The 18091-nt window shown below is 38.9% G+C and overlaps 1 protein-coding gene across 1 annotated transcript in view; it reads left to right on the top strand.

The window, feature by feature from the left end:
* The window catches only part of LOC126209911 (nuclear RNA export factor 1-like), a 179400-nt gene extending 162810 nt beyond the window's left edge, over positions 1-16590 (top strand). The window contains exon 14 of the mRNA XM_049939031.1: positions 16420-16590. Coding sequence (XP_049794988.1) covers positions 16420-16540 — 121 coding nt within the window. The 3' untranslated portion in view covers positions 16541-16590. The remainder of the gene's footprint in view (positions 1-16419) is intronic.
* Positions 16591-18091: the final 1501 nt, after the last annotated feature.

The following is an 18091-nucleotide window of genomic DNA, read 5'->3' as shown; positions in this document are numbered from 1 at the left end:
CATAGGCTTACATTTAGTATAACACCGATAAAATTCCACCAGTTATAAAAACAAAAGAACATAATTGCTTCACATTTCTAGGTTCTGGACAATCATTGATAGCTCTATTCATTCTGGATCTGGTTGATACCATGTACTCCCTGGATGCCTGAAGAATTTTTGTTCTTCTCTATCTATGATTTTGATAGTTATAACCTTTCTATATAATTTTTGTAAGGTTTTGGTTAATAATGTACAATGTTCCTCCAAGGTATTAGAAATTATTAAAATATGATCTGCATAAATGATTAATTCCTATAGCAGTTCAGCACCCAAATCTGCATCCAGTGCACATATAAACAATGCTACAGAGATATTTAACCCAAAAGGCAGAACTTTAAATTGAAATTACTTCCATTCAAACAGAAATACAGTATACTGCCTTGAATTTTCATGCAGTCTTGCCTGCCATTTTCGACAGTTAACTTCATCAAACTATGGTACGTCAGTTGTTCAAATTTAGCCAACATTTCATCAGTACAAACTGCTCTGTCTCTCTCTCCATGTCTATAAGTTTGTTAACCATAGGTACATCTAATACCAAGCATACTCCTCCATTAGATTTTTGTACTATTAATAAAATATTGTTATATACACTTAAACTACATTTGATAGTCTCATTTTCAACCATTTTACTAATTTCTGTCTGAATCACTGATCTTAAGCTCAGAAGTACTGGATACAGTTTACAAAAGAAAGATGTTTCATCTTTTATTTTAAGCTGGCAAACATATTCTCCAACTACTCCTGGTTTATTTGAAAATTACTCCTGATTTATTTGAAAATGCCTGGCCATATTTTAATAAGAGCTTGTATAAATCTTTTTTTTGTTCTGAGGTTAACAGACTTGATTCTAAGTGCTGATACATATTTGCTCATCAATTTCCCCCAAATCCACTTAGAAAGCTCCTTTTGGGTCACTACTTGTGCAGTAGCAACTAAACGCATTTGACCCAAATGTTCATTTTGCCCATCTGTTAAGTAATTAGTAATGGTATTACATAAGTAGAATCTCCACTTGTCCAGTACAACTCCTTAGCATTGAAATTCAATGCCAGTTTATACATTAATAAGCAATCAATAACTAGTAATATTTTAAATAAATAAATATTTGAAAAAAGGATAATCCAGGATGGAATAATGACAATACTTTCAAAAACATAGATTGTTACTCTCCATAAAGTGGAGAATTTGAGTCACAGACAGGAACAACAAATGCACAGTCTATGCCATCTGGATCCTTCCTAGCAACACCAGCTTTTCTGAATTGCACAAGTGGCAACTCTCCCTTCAGTATATCCCATGTTCCCATAAACCTCCTACCCTCTTGCTAGTCATTGTCCTTACCCACCTATCGTCTTCCTTTTTCCTAATTCAGCACTGCACAGCCCTCTATTCCACCAACTCACCCACAGTATTTTCCTTCTCTCTTTCCTGTGCTCCCCCCCCCCCCCCCCCCCCCCCAATTTTAATTCTGATGACGACCTTTTTGGCCAAAAGCTTACCTGTTTCACAGTGTTTTTGTTGTGCCTATTTGCGACTCATCATCTCCTCTATATGGTAAATTTTTATTTGATACTATCAATAAGTTTGCATAAACATCAAATTACTTATGTTTAAGGGCTATCTTGTTTCTTCTTTTATTAATTTTCCTTTATTGCTGGTTATTCCTACAATATATACACCTGTTGTAAGTAGTATGGGACATGGATTCTTGTTTTTAATTGCTTCAGAAAAATTCTGGGATTGTAATGACACTTTGCTCCCAGAGCTATGTAGATATCTACTTTATTTCCCCATACTTCTCTTGCCATTATAGACTTAGTTTGTTCTTACCCTAATATTTTGTCTTCTTCTAATAGCCACTCAAGTACCAGCACAGCATGCGTGAAAGTAACTATGCATGAAAGTAACTATTTTTTTAATGGATGGGTCTCATATTGCATTGTAAGATCCTGGATCTTGGCCCCTGCCCCAAAACGTTCCATGTTTCCCACTATGATTATTGGATAACCTCTCTTTGAGGGTCATCAATTTTGAAAATACTCATTAGGACTTACAGTATTGTCAATAGTACTAGCTGTATTAGGCACAAATAATTGTGACTGCGTATTTTTCAGCACAAGGTTACCTCAATTGTGATTCCTTTTATTCATCTGACAGAAATGGCTTTCCTTTTTCTTTGTAAACTTATGACATATGTAGATAATGACTACTTTTTCATCCATGCTACTTTACCCATGTGGAGTCGCTTTGTTCTTTTAGTGTAACTAATCCTTCAATAAGGGTAAACAGATCTTTAACATTCATCAATCCCCAATACTAGATTTCCTTTTTTACACAATACTAGTGTTCTTACTAATACTTCTACTAAATGTGTGTCTTCTAATGGGCTGTCCAAGTATTTTGAATTTGTCAAGTACCACTCTATATATTCCTTGTAACTACCACATGTATTAGTATATTTAGAAACTAACAATTCCAATGGTAATTTTTCTTGTTTTCTTGATGACCAGTACTTTCTTTAAAATTTCTCTTAGAAATCATCCCACAATTTGAAATGATCACGATGAGCTGTTCCCCACCCCTGTTGCCTCACCTACCAGATAACACTGCAAAATTTGTCTATCTTGAGTTGTCTCATTTCGTGAGTAAAGTTCTGGAGAACACCCATAAAAGTAAATTGGATGCACTCCCCAACTGATTTACATTTCAGAAATTGTTAGTCAATATATTCTGCATACTTAATGCCCCATTAGATCTGTTACTCTAATCTAACACCTCTATTCGTCCTATCACGTCTGAGATTTGCTCATTAACACTCATAAATTCTTGTTTAGTTAAATCTTTTATTTATTCCATTTCATTGGTTACCTCCTTAAACTGCTCTTGAATCCCATTCCTGACTAAGTCATATTGATTAATTGTCTCCATTTGTAGCTCCTTGGGTAGATATGATATGGTTGTTTGTAAATTTTTTACCTCTTCTCCTGTGGTTTTAACATCATTAGTCAAATCTCCCCATTGGGTTTTAATCCTATTAGGCAAATCTTCCCCTTAAGTTTTAAGACTATTAGATAACTCTCTCTTTAATACAAAATTACTGTTAGTCAGCTCTTCTTTGGTGGATTTATTGCTATTAAATAACTCTTCTAATTTTGTTAATATTTCTTGTAAACCACCTTCCACACTGCTTTTGGTTACTGGCATACAGTATACACAACAACAAAAATGAGCAAAGAAACCAAGTTTTGGGCTGAGTATTGCTCACTGGAAAATTCTAGAAGCTTATCATGCTGTGATGTGGACAAATAACCAAGTTAATATGATGATGAGCTGTGGTGCCAACTTTGTGTACATGGCTGGATGCCCTGATGCTTTTGGATGGTGAACCACCTTCATAATAAACTCTGACTGTCGCAGCATCATCAGGATCTGGTCACTTAATTGTAGTCCTCAAATCCCAAACAGGAAATCTTCCATGTCAAACAAATTTTCTTCTATTGCCACACACAATCTTGTTTTAGCATGGGTATATTTATAGTTGTTGATATTGTTGAGACAACCACAATGTTAGTTTTTGAACTCTTTATTAAAATTTAAAACTATTTCTTCTTAATTTATTTTATACTAATATTTCTTATATACTTAATTAGTTTGTAGAACTACACTGGATTATGCTCCATTGTTTTTTTCTGTTGATGTCAGTTGTCCAGAACAACAATCTATTTTTGCACTTCCTTTTCCAAAATTTTTTCTCAAAGTCTTCTTTCTTCAGTTATCATTCGCTTCTTTTGCCCTCTTATTTGCATCCTGCTCTAGGTTGTCAAATGACATGAAACATGATCAAGGAAGTGAGATTTGTGGAAAATATGATCTGTTGCCCTCTTGGCCTTGATAATAACATTCTTGTGGTCATCTATTGTGACCTTCTGGTGATTTCCACCTGCAAGACTGGGCCATATAAATGTGTACAGACTTCGTCTCCCCTTGTGTTGTTTGGGTTCTGAGAGAGAGCATGGATTTTGTTCCAAACTATTGAAATAACTCAGAAGAATTCCACACTGAACTCCTGTATTTGATGCACCACAAGGAATTATCTGAATAGCATGGAAATCAGTGGATGTGATGTACATGTAAATACAAACAAATGAATCCAATTTCAGAAAAATTGCATGATTTATTCAAGAAAAAGAGCTTCACAAATTGAGGAAGTCAATAATGTGTTAGCCCACCTCTGGCCCTTATGCAAGCAATTATTTGGTTTAGCACTGATTGATAGAGTTGTTTGATGTCCTCATGATGGATATTGTGCCAAATTTTGACCAATTGGTGCACCAGATCATCAGGATCATGAGCAGGTTGGAGGGTCCTCCCCATAATGCTCCATACATTGTGAATTGGGGAAGAGATCTGGCAACCTTTCCGGCCAATGTAGGGTTTGGCAAGCATGAAGACAAGCACTAGATTATGGCCATACCACTGTGATGCAAGGGTGCCACGTATGATAAACAAAGGGGTCCTGCTATGAAGTGAAATGGCATCCCAGACCATCACTCCTGGTTGTCGGGCCATTTGGCAGGTGACAGTCAGGATGTTATCCCACCACTGTCTGAGGCATCTCCAGTCACGTCTTCATTGATCAACAGGGCTCAGTTTGAATCAGAAGTCACTGCTGAATACAATGCTACTGTATTGAACAAGATTCCAGGCTAAATGTGTTCAACACCACTGCAAACAGGCTCCTTGGTGTACAGCGGGCAATGGTAGTCAGTGCAAGGGGCACCATGAGCTCACCCCCTTTTGTGAGTTGCTCATTAATTATCCTTGTGGTCATTTAAGTACCAGTTGCATGTTGGATCAATGACAATGATAATGCCAGGGCTCTTAGTGCCTCTCTGAGGATTGCTCAGTCTTCACATTATGTCATCTCTCTGGGTCGACCACTTCCTTCTTGACACTGTGTTCAGTCATGGTACATCCAATCCTGCCAATGTCATCAAATATTGGCATCGCTCCTGTTCAAATGTCATGTGTTTTAGCAATTACTCTTACCTGCTTCTTTAAGTCCAAATACATGTCCTCTCTCAAATGCTGACATCTGCATATATTGTTCATGCAGCTGGATGTGAACCATAGTTACTGTCAAGTTGAGTATACAGAATGAAATTCACAAAGTCTTTATGCCCTGGTATTGATGTGTCTTCTGTTTACTATCCTAACCAGCTGTGCTGTGATATTGTGCTGCAGCATCAGGCATTACATCATTTAATTTAGACAAGATTCAACTGACAGGTCATAAGATTTTTCCTTGTCATGCCATTTTCGTTGTTGTTGGGGCAGTTCTTTTCTCTGTGCCTACAAAACACCTCCAAGGTGCAATGTCAAGGGACAGGCAGCCCCACAACAGGTGGAGACAGTGACTTGCCATCCTGCCTTGTAGATGTTATGTGCCCATATGTTTCATCACACCTGCACACATTGCAAACCATTCCTCCTATAGAGTGATGCCCACAACTTAACTTCTAAAAAAATAAACTTTCTTCAAATCTTGTGAACATCTTTTATCATTATGAAGGCTCAAAAGATGTGATATATCCTTTTATCGAAATTGACTTGTCACATTTAAATGTCCAGAACTGCTTAGGTGCAAGGAGAAGAAACTCAAATAGAATTAGAATAATATGTTGAACTGTGAGATTTCAGAGTGAACCAATAATGATAGTACAAAAAAGATATAATAAGTTTGATGGATAAGAATAATTTGTATTATTTTACACATATGAGGAAACAGTAAGATTTCGATTTTGGCCTGCGATAGGAACTTTACTGTCATTTTTCTACATTTAATTAGGAAAATGAAATGCGGGAGGGCTGGATTAGGTAAATAAGTATGAATACATTTTTTTTATATTCATCTATACACTCTGCTGAGCTACATTTGATGTACATACTATACATCAACAGTATTGTTGATTTTGATGAATCCTCACAATGTAGAAATGTTAAGCTAAGGTATTTCTGCAGGAAACAAAAAATAGCTCATGACATAGATTTACTGTAATGTCTAGGCATTCTTACCTTTCTCTAAAAGCATAACTATTCATCTCATTAATAGATTTAAGTGAATCATCATCATCAACAACAGCAACATAAAAAGCAACATCTGTTTGACACCACTTGTAGGTCACATAGTAAATAAGATCATACACTGTGCAATCACTAGGAAATGATTTTACTGTCTTCCTGGGAATTAGTTTGCAGTCCAGTTATTGCCGATAACTGACACATTACCTGAATCACTTTTCACCAAATAGATGAGGCTTTGAACAGTTGGCACTAACACAGTAAAGATGGATTTTTTTTAAATGTGACCATTGCTGACTTCAGCCATAATTAGTCACCCTCACAACCCATTATAACATCATAATTGGCAGTAATTTTATGTTGAAAATAATAGTTAGTATGATTTTCTTGGATGCACTTAATAGGAGGGCTATTCATGAATTAACCTCCAACATGCTATTAAAAAGAAAAAAAATATTAACATTTTTAGTACATGCATCTTAACATTATTTCTGCTCATATTTGCTCCCAAAATTCAAGCATTTGTCATACCGTCATAGCAGCTTCTTTGTTCCTTCATCAAGGGTGCTTCAGTCAGTTGTTGACAGTCTTTCTTTCCAGAGTTTCATAAGAGTTTCAAAATCACAATAAACCTGTGATGTCAAAGTATTTTCACATGCAGCTCTTATGAAATCTGTTGCCAAAACTCTGTAACCATTATTATGCAGTTTGGCATTGCCTGCTTCAAATTTTTGAGTTTATGGGAAGAATGAGTGTGCATCCTCAGTGTGATTGTGCTTTAGTGTCAGGACGCATGTACTGCACATTTGTTTTTTTCCCAATCACAATTCTATTCAGAAATTATGATAGTGCTGAAAGACTGTCAGGGTTGATCTCATTCCTTCAGTTTTAGGAACATTGGTTAGACATTTTCTTACCCACTGTGCTCAAAACTTATTGAAACCTAACCTCTCCATGATGATTTCAAGGTGTTTGTCCTTGACATTGGAGGCACATCTTTAGGAAGTTCAGGAATTGTGAACTGACATCTGCACCCACATGTTGTGCAAGTTCTTCGGTCACATCTGAATGTCTTTCTCGGCCACTTTCACCATCCTCATGTGTGTAACCAGCCTTGAATTTTGTGAACTATTCTGCCACAGTACCATCACTCACTACCCCATTCCCTTACCCATGACACAATCAACAATGAATCTCAGCAGCACTGACCCCTTGTGCTTGCATGAAGTGAATGACAGAACATACCTCACAACTGATGGGACACCATAAGCCCATCCATTTGAGTCACTTGCTACTCACACCCTGACAAACAAAACAGACAGCTGACTGATGCAACTTGGTGCTCAAAGTATCCTTTTCCAACCATGCAAGCACCTTGAAGCTACAAGGATTTATTGATGTTTTATAGGCAATTGGATATTATTTTATGAATAGCCCTTATAATTAATAAGAAGCACATGCAATTAAAGCTAGTGTTTATCAGATAACAATTTTATCCTAACAGTATTTCAGTTCACACTCATGCTTTTCATTCTATTAAAACCGTTAGTTTCATTACAGGTACCATCACTCTGAAAAATTTTCCATGCAGTATATTCATAATTTTTACTAATGGACCATCTGACAGCAACTGAATAAAACACAATTTTAGTGCCATACGCATTTCGCCTTTATTTTCTGCAAGGCATCATCAATGGCAGGTTGTGTGGACAATTTCTGACATATTACGCTCCTGTTGCATTTTTGGTGTTGTTCTTCTTCTTATGAATGCCAATTTGCGTTTTTTTTTTTTTTTTTGTTTTTTTTTTTCCACATTCCACAGCACTATGAACTGAATGCTTGTTTCAATGCAATGTTTTGGTTCAAAAGTTGAAGATTTTCCATGCAATTTGGACAAACATCATTGCGGTACATTCACAACTTTTCATTGCATTACTTTCTGTGAATTCATTAAGTAATATGTTTCCTTTATCTCACATCCACATCTTGCCTTCCATTAACACATATCTAACTTTGGACAATCACAGTATAGAATATAACTCATATCACTTAAGATGTTCTGTACCTCACACCACATTGTGTACTGACTCACACATATGACCCTCTTATTTTAACTGGTTACTCGAAAACACCACACAAATGAAATGACAGAGCCCAGCAAATTTTTGTCTCCCCAAAGAACTTAGCATCCTGACCAATACATTACTTCTGCAAGTTCTCATACAGTAGTTAAATTCACATGAGAATACCACTGAATCAACATGTTCACACAAAATGGTTTTTCCCACCTTGATAGTTATATTTCCTTCAAGGTGGTCATCCTCTGAACACCAGAACCTCCACTGTGCTTCACATTTGGAAGAAGACTACATGTGTGCCCTGGTATTCTACACATGTAAACCATTGTAAAAGCAGATTTGTTGGGCTACATTTTATGTTACCACTTGTCAGTACTCCAGGTTCTGTTTGCCATCCTGCACTGAGGTCTCTTCACATTCATTCATTTCGTGAGCAGATCGATATGACACTGCAATTGCTGTAGGTGTGCTGATAGTTCAGAACACTTGTCCACTGTGATTTAGTGGGAGGCAGTAACGAAATGGAATGCTGGTGTGCTGCAGAACTGTGGTACTCATAGTGGTTTGTTCATATTGTCTGGCCAGTATCCATACCTCAGCCGAGGTGAAAGCTGCAACAAAAAATTACAGAGACATGAGAAGCTACAACATCAAAAACAACATATTTTGTTTAATGGTGCAGTTTTGGGTGTTACACCAAGTTGTTTCCATCTTATGTAGAATATTTTGATGACTTACCTAGTCATCCTCTTGAGGTCTGTGAGGGCCTGCCTGGAATCACACCAGACTGTGAACCATTGTTGGCCTTGTGCCACTGGTTATAGCCAAGTTTGATTCCTGACACCCACCTTCCACCATACCCTTTGATGCTCTTCTGTTTTCAGAGCTTGCATTGATATTTTATGAAATGCAGATTCCATCAGCATTTTCTGACTCTGGTGGATGTGATGGTCAATATGATTTTAATAAATTGGATGTGGGACTCCAAATGTTATTTAAATTGAAACTGCCATACCTTTTTATTATGTTTTCTGACATATTTATACTGCCAGAAAAAAATTATACTGCCAGAAAAAAATTAGTGCACCTGGGAAGACAATGTCAATTTTGATCCAATGATAGCATATTCCACCTGGCAGATACCAGTGTTATCTGTCAACAAATAGTGTAGTGGCATAGCTAGCAGAGAGTCATCTGTGTCTACCCTTTAATAGGGCACGCTTACAGCAAGAAGGCAGAGCAAGGTTTGAGAGGGGTCAAACTGTGGTCTTCCAAGTAGCGGGATGGTCCTTTCAGAGAATTGCCACACAAGTTATATGTGCTGTATCAGTATTGCAACAAACCTAACATCAATGAGCACATGAACACTCTCACATCCATAGACAAGGTTCTGGACATACATGTAGCACAGATTCACACCTGGATCATTGTATTGTAAGGGCAGCAGATTGTACATGTACTACAGTATAGATAAGATGACTTGTGATTCCAGATGTGTAAACATGGACTGTTGTGAACTGATTAATAGCAGTGGGACTACAGACACACACACCTCTATCCACCTTCCACTCCCACCACAGCATCGACATGCACAGCTCAACTGGTGCCATCAGAGGATCACTTGGAAGGTGGAATGGAACACCATAGTTTTCAGTGATGAGAGCAGATTCTACCTGCACACATGTGAACGTCATTTGTGTTTACAACTGTAGTGTCGCGGAATAGTAAAGAGTTGGAAACGTGGAATATTGTCAAAGTTTTGTTGCCTGTGCCGAGAGCCAGGGGCAGTAGGTTAGCCAAGATCTAAGAGGATTGCACATATATCGGAATGTGTTGTCACGCATGGGCAATGGCCTGGTTACACATAACAGGTGAGAGAGAATTGCTTAGCACGCGGGTTTGTGTTAGACGGAGACTTTCGTATAGTGCAAGACAGAGGTATAGTGTCAGCTGTACTGCATTTCACAACTTCGTGTAAGTCTGTCGCAACAATATGTAACTCTGTCACAAGAACACCTAAGGGGTGAGTACAACAGATGAATCAGCAGTATAAGTGGAACGAATGCGGTCATTACAAACGAACATGACGTCAGGACGTCGCTCGTGCTTCCTTTAAATACGCCAGCTTTGATAGCAACAAGGCACTTGCACTCACACTCACAGTTAGACTTGCAGTTAGATGTGTACTGGGTCACTGCTTAGTGCTCAGCTCGGTGATCGATATGTTAATCTTTATTAAGGAGATGTTGCTGTGAGGGCGGCCCATCCAGCAGCAGACGTGAGGGGACAGTACCAGCTCTGGTCCTCTCTGCTGCCGCTGTCAGTCATCAACGCCGGATTAGCAGACATCGTGGCAGACTCACTCGCCGCCAATGCTGACCACATCAGTGAGCCGTCGTCGAGATCCTGCGGGGCCTAGTCCCAGTGCATCCGCCGTCACAACTGGGTGAGCCGACGACGCTGGGGGACTGCAGCCCGTTCCGCCCGTACACCGCGGACGAGCCACCAGGAGGAACAGGGAAGAAGACGGGGTGGGATAGAGAACACTCCGCACTATGAGAATGCTTCTGGTGCCGACAGCGCCGAGGACTCCTACCCAGAGCCTCTACGCGCAGCAGCCTGCTGTCCGCCGCGAGCCGGCCGGCCAGCCGGGCACCGCCATCCACGCACCGCCATCCACGCGCAGCCGAAGTAAGGACATTCCTCCGCTACGTCACAGCACGCGGTGCTGCGCTAGCAAGACTGCGCAGCCAAGATCTGGTGTCATCGCTACGAGTCAGCAAGGACTCGGGGGAGGTCGTTGATATCACCAAGCCACATTGTACTCGGCAGGAATAAAGGTGTTATGAATTGGTTGGTTGGTTGTTTCAGGGAAGGAGACCAGACAGCGAGGTCATCGGTCTCATCGGATTAGGGAAGGAAGTCAGCCGTGCCCTTTGAAAGGAACCATCCCGGCATTTGTCTGGAGCGATTTAGGGAAATCACGGAAAACCTAAATCAGGATGGCCGGACGCGGGATTGAACCGTCGTTCTCCCGAATACGAGTCCAGTGTCTAACCACTGCGCCACCTCGCTCGGTCTGTTATGAATTAATAATGTTTCTTTGGCATTTCTGACGCTTCTACAGCCATTTCTTAGCATCCTGACAACTGGAGAGGTCACCACTCGGCCATCCAGTCCACCGTAGGCGACCGGGACCACCGGGGTGCCTACACAACTTAGACCTGGTGAGTGCTGTCTCGTAGAGTGTAGTCATCCGAGACATGCTGGCCCCACCCCTGGCCTTATGATCTGGGTTATGATAAGCTACAACTCTTGTTCACCTCTCGCATTACTGGGGAAGGGGGGGGGGGGGGGCGTTAACCAGCACTCAATACACGCAAAATGTTTTTAGACGCATTCTTTTACAAATCTTTTAACAGGAAGATGCTGTGTTGTTCCAACAGGGTAATGATCACCCACACATTGCCCATGAGACTCAACATGCTCTGTAAGATGTGCAGCAACTTCCCTACCTAGCACAATTGTCATACTTGTCTCCAATCGAGCACCTGTGGGATTTGATGTCACGAGAAGTGACTCATGCGACTTGCCAGATCGATCAGGTGTGGAATAATGTATCCCTGGACAGTATTCATCATCTGTATGATTGACTGGGTGCCAGACTAAGCACCTGTATTGCCACCCATAGAGGCTGCACCACATACTAATAGAGTATTTCAACATTGCTCGATATCTGGTACATCAGAACTGCTTATGACAGCCACTTGTAAATATAATCATTTCAAGTGTAAACTGTGAAAAACAAAAGAGTGCTAATGGCTTAACAGGCATTGGGATTCAAACCCAGTTATAGACAGAGGTGTGAGACCAACTACAGTTCACAGTCTGGTCAGATTCCAGGCACTGAGTACGCATAACAGTGCAACTCATAAAACAGAAACAAATCAGCTGAACACACAGAAGCACACCACTAATTTATGTTGAGAAGACCTGAGAGATTACAATATATTTTGTATGAGACAGAGTAAAGAAATAACTGTATTGGCATGAATATAAGCTGCCATTTTTCCCCAAAATTTCGCCAAGAAAAATGTGCATGTGGCTACAAAGAAGAGTATATTTTCACATCACAAAAATGTTAACTGTAGTGCTCGTTCCTTAATTTGAAACACAGCAACAATATTACTAGTGTTTGGAAAGTAATCATTATATATGAGGCATCACAGTAACTGTCTCCAGTTTTTAACATTTCATTTAGTTAGTGTGCTCAAGTTCTGCTATTTTACACAATAGGATAGGTACAATTTTTCTCTAAATAAAGAGTAAAATTTAGTAAAAGAAGAAAATCAATAAACAACTTTCAAATTATACACAGTTATGAAGCAAATGTCAAATATATAATACTGATAATGTGAAGAGAGCATTTAATAGATATGCTTTCGAAAAGTATGGTTCAGCAAATGTTGAGTATTCAGTGTCCTGGTTTTTAGTGAGGACAAAGTGCGTTCTTAGGATATGCAAAAGGCATCCTCTGTAAATTGCTTTCCATATCCTTACCAATAGACTATGAATGAAGAAACAATACTGCTAAGTAGTTTTGACTTCCTTTCTTTTTCTCTGTGTGAGTATAACAACGATTATAGCCTACTTTCAAAAAAGTGAAGTAGCATTGCCATCAGTTAGCCAGTGCCCATTTCCATGATTGCTGTTGGGAAGCTTTATTTTATTCTTTTACCTTCGAATGGGCTAGGACCATTGGGACTTGATTTTTATAAAACTAAAAAATGATCAAGTTAGTCGTAAAATCTCTGAACACTATGGCAGCTGATTTCCAATGAATTAGCTTCAGTTGTGGTTCCTCATCATATCTTTCTAGAACATTTATCTAAAATTCATTTTCTTATTTCACAACATACTTGAACATTACACTATCGATGTTAACCCTGTCATTTTCATCTTAGCAAGAAAACAAGCAACAATGAGAACAATTTATTGCATGTGGTGAGCTTTCTTCAAAAAAGGCAATGAAAGTCCAATCAGCAGGAAAAGCTAGAGAGAGGAAGCAATGCTTGTAGATTTTTTTTTTTTTTAGAAAAATTATCATTGGACAATAATACATTGAGATATTCGACCAATTCAACGGAAAACTGAAGGATTTGTGGCCTTATTTGGCGAAGAAAAAAGTGCTGTTTCACCACAGCAACATTTCAGCATATGAAAGGTTTTTAAATTACCATTACCAGTCACAAACTTTGTTAACTCTTGTATTATTTATTTATTTAGTGTATTATTTAGCAACCAGCTGTATTTTGACCACCATCCTGTCCACTACACTACAGAACTGTTTGTGATCATGTTTCCAAGTTACTGCTATGTTAGTGACAATTTGTGAAAAGTGACCAGGAGAGGCACAGAAATGGAGGCACCCCAGCGCATCACTAGGAGACTGCCACACCAGAAGAAAAAAGTGAGTGATCGTTACAAAACATTTTTGTGCATCAGTCCAGCTTCCAAAATGACAGCACCTCTTACTAGTTTTGTCTTCTTCCACAAGACGACCGCAGCATTTATGAAAAGACTATGTAACATCAGTATAGCCTTATTTTAAAGTTGTTTTTGTAATGCCATTTAGCCTGAAGATGAGGTTTACCTCGAAACATGTCGCCAAATAAATAAATAATACAATAGTTGACAAAGTTTGTGACTGGTAGCGGTAATTTTAAAAAATCTGTCATATTTCTTGAGACAATCATGGTCGAAAAATAGTCAAAATGGCTTCAAACATTTCAGCACATTCATCAAGAGTTGTCCCTGAAAAACAGCATGAATTACATTATGAACTGCTGATGCATCATTGGGGATTCTCAGATTTAATTCCCTGTGATTTCTTCCTGTTCCTGGACATGAAGAAATACCTTGAAGATATAAAATTCTCCTCGGATGAGGATTTTATCTTCAAGACAGCTGCTACTAATCAAAATGAACGTCTGTGGATGGAGTATCATCTCAGCTGTGTGACTCAGTTCATGATGTCTCATAATAAAGGCCATAATTCTTACTAACTCAAGTCCCATAGTGCTCAGAGCCATTTCTTACTAACTGATGATATGTAATCTTGTGAAATCGAAGCTACATTCCCCAAGGAAGCATTATAAGACCTCTGCTATTTTTAATCTATGAGGTATGTCCACAAAGTAAGTTCCATTTGGTTATATAAAACAAACATGTACAGATACAGAAAAAATATCTATTGTACAAAAATCTACAACTGTTAAACTACTTTTCTACATAGCTTCCAAAATTTTGTAGGCACTTGTCATAGCATGGCACAAGTTTTTGTATGCCTTCTTCATAGAAGGTTGCTGCCTGTGTATTCAACCATGTGGTAACATGTTCTTTCAGCTCGTCATCATCATTGAAGTGTTGACCACCAAGGACAGATTTTAGGTGTAAGAAGAGATGAAAGTCAATAGGAGCAAGATCTGGGCTGTGCACAGGATGATCAAATGCATCCCATTGAAATTCCTGTAAGAGTTGTTTGGTCACATTCACCGTTTGAGGTCAGGCATTATTGTGGAAAAACATAACACCTTTAGACAGTAATCCTCGTCGCTTGTTCTGTACTGCGCGGCCCAATTTCTTAATGTTCTTGCAGTAACCATGTGCATTGATTGTTTGGCCTCGTGGTAAGAAACCAGTCAGATAAAGCCTTTTCTGCCCCAGAAAATGGTGTACATGACTTTTTGAGGTGTCAACATTTGCTTAGGCTTAACCTTCATTGGGGATGAAGTGTGGCTCCATTCCATTGATTGCCATTTTGTTTCAGGGGTGTCATACAATACCCAAGTTTTATCCCCCATGACTATCTGAGAAAGGAAACCATCACCTTCTTCATGGTAGCGTGTCAAAAACTGAAGTGCACTGCCCATCCATTGTTTTTTGTGTTGTTCAGTAAGAACTTTTGGTACCCAACGTTGGCAAAGTTTTCGAAATTTCAGTTTTTCAGTAACAATTTCATGAATTAGTGACTGTGAGATTTGCAAAACTTCCATAGCAAGGGCACTAAGTGTAAACTTATGGTTGTGCTTAATCTTCTCTTCAATTGTGTGAACCAGTTCCTCAGTAACCACAGACGGGCATCCACTTCGTTCATCGTGCACTTGATCACGTCCTTCATTGAACAGTCTGACCCATCTTCTAACCATTGAATCATTCATAACATTTTGTCCACAAACCTCACAGATTTTCCAATGACTTTTCTTTGGTTTAACTTTCTTTGCACGCACAGCAGCATTTTCAATTACGGCTGACATTATAAAGAAGCACTAAAAAGCACACGTCTGCAGCAGTGATCTGAAAATGGTGTACGTCTTCTCCTTGAGGCATAGTAAGTGCTGTGCATGCTCGGAACTGCGATCTTAGCGCTGCCGCAGATAGAAATAGAAACGGAATTTACTTTGTGGATGAATATAAATGATTTTCTTAATCTATATAAATGATTTAGGAGACAATCTAAGCAAACTTCTTAGGTTGATAACAGAGGGTATTAAAGAGATTCCATTAAATTTCAGTTGCACAATAAACCAGAAAGATTTGAAGGTTGTCAGCTCAGTCAAACACCTAGGGATTAAGTTATGAACTACTTAAATTGCAACCTTCACATAAAAACTATTGTGGGGAGGTGAACCAAAGACTGTTTTCTATTGGCAGCACACTTGGCAGGTGCAACACATATGTGTGGATGGATATGTGTGTGTGTGTGAGTGTATACCCGTCCTTTTTTCCCCCTAAGGTAAGTCTTTCCGCTCCCAGGATTGGAATGACTCCTTACCCTCTCCCTTAAAACCCACATCCTTTCGTCTTTCCCTCTCCTTCCCTCTTTCCTGATGAGGCAACAGTTTGTTGCGAAAGCTTGAATTTTGTGTGTATGTTTGTGTTTGTTTGTGTGTCTATCGACGTGCCAGCACTTTCGTTTGGTAAGTCACATCATCTTTGTTTTTAGATATATAAATAAATAATTTGTTTAAAACACATTGCATCTCCATTCCTAATGCAGGTACTTACTTAAAGTAATCTTTTATGCAGGTTTTTGTTCTTACATGTTTGCACAGACATATTTAAATATTGTCCAATATTATTAAAAGACGTTTCTCATTAACATTTTGAAAGATTTCTGTCCCTTAAACAATAACTAATGCATTTTTCATTTCAGGTGCCTAGTTACTGCAGGCTGGGACCTAAGAAGAGCACTCCAAACGTTCATTGAAATGTATGAAGCAGACAAAATTCCAGCTGGTAGGTTTATAAAGCCAAAAAAATCTGCAAAATTTTAAAATGAGACAGTTTTTAACACTTTTCAAGTCCCCAATCTGAAGCAGCTACTGAGAAATATTACTATTTTTATGAATGTGGTAATTGCTGTAACTGCATCATCATTATTACAAAAAATTCTGATGCAGGTTAACATTTTGTGAGGTTTCTCTTCTTCTTCTTCTTTTTCATCATCATCTTCTTCTTCTTCTTCTTCTTCTTCTTCTTTCCTTTGTTCTTTCTCCTTTTTTCAGTTAAGATCAATGTACAATGCAATCCATTAACTCCATCATCAGATTTGTGATAAAACAGCAACAGAAACAGAAGATATCATTGAAATTAGCCCAACATTGATATAGCACCACAACGGAATCATGTCATGGGCAATACCAGTTTCTCACTAAACACAGATGTTGGCAATCTTGGAGACCAAATCGAGGAGAGAGGTCACTCCTGTGTAGTCAGCAGGTACAAGTACATCGCAAGCTTCAGTCGGTGCAAATATGGGTACACCAGTCTGTGACTAAAAGAGATTAAGAGCAGATCGGTGTGCTGATGCAAAGCTGAGTGTCCCTATCTGCTTGTAACCTCTTTTAGTCTCGAGACAGTTGCACTGGTGCTGTCTCCCTCAGAGGAAGTTGGCAAAGCACAGCAAGCAGGCTGGGTGTGGGCAGATGTATATAGCATTCTCACTAATGAGTAGAGAGCTGTGAGCAGTTAATGTAATGTTCCTTGTATCAAAAAGAAAATGAGACAATATTGTTGGCCAGTATTAACTTTGAGGAACTTAAATATTTACTACTGACGATACACACATAAAAGTAAAAGTTCACAACACTATCCTAGCTTTTGGAACTGTTAGTACCTCCCTTGGGGATTCAAGATGGCTAGGTGGGGCAAGGTTAAAAAGGAAAGGCAGCTCACTCAGACACCTGTATGAGATAGAACAGCCAGGTCATTCAGGTTGGATTTTCAGTATTTGAGGCAATGTTTAACCAAATCTCGCTACAACTAACTTTGACCTCTGTGCATGACTAAGGCCAGCAAACTTCTAACTTTCGAAGTTCTTGTAGAAAAATTTGCTTCACAGCAAATAAAACAAGTAGAGACCTTAAGCTTACAGTTTATATCAAACTGTAAGAAGAATAACAACTCATGTCTATTAACTAAACGTGGTGGCAACTGATATTGTTTTGGCACGGTCACCTACAGAACTAAACTATCATTAATTATTCTTTAATATTAATTTATCTAAAAAGAAAGATGATGAGACTTACCAAACAAAAGCGCTGGCAGGTCGATAGACACACAAACAAACACAAATATACACACAAAATTCAAGCTTTCGCAACAAACTGTTGCCTCATCAGGAAAGAGGGGAAGGAGAGGGAAAGACGAAAGGATGTGGGTTTTAAGGGAGAGGATAAGGAGTCATTCCAATCCCGGGAGCGGAAAGACTTACCTTAGGGGGAAAAAAGGACAGGTATACACTCGCACACACACACATATCCATCCACACATACAGACACAAGCAGACATATTTTGAAAATATGTCTGCTTGTGTCTGTATGTGT

Source organism: Schistocerca nitens, chromosome 10, assembly GCF_023898315.1.
Source record: "Schistocerca nitens isolate TAMUIC-IGC-003100 chromosome 10, iqSchNite1.1, whole genome shotgun sequence".
NCBI lineage: Eukaryota > Metazoa > Arthropoda > Insecta > Orthoptera > Acrididae > Schistocerca > Schistocerca nitens.
Note: the sequence above shows the minus strand (reverse complement) of the source record. Positions and strands in the feature narration are given on the sequence as shown.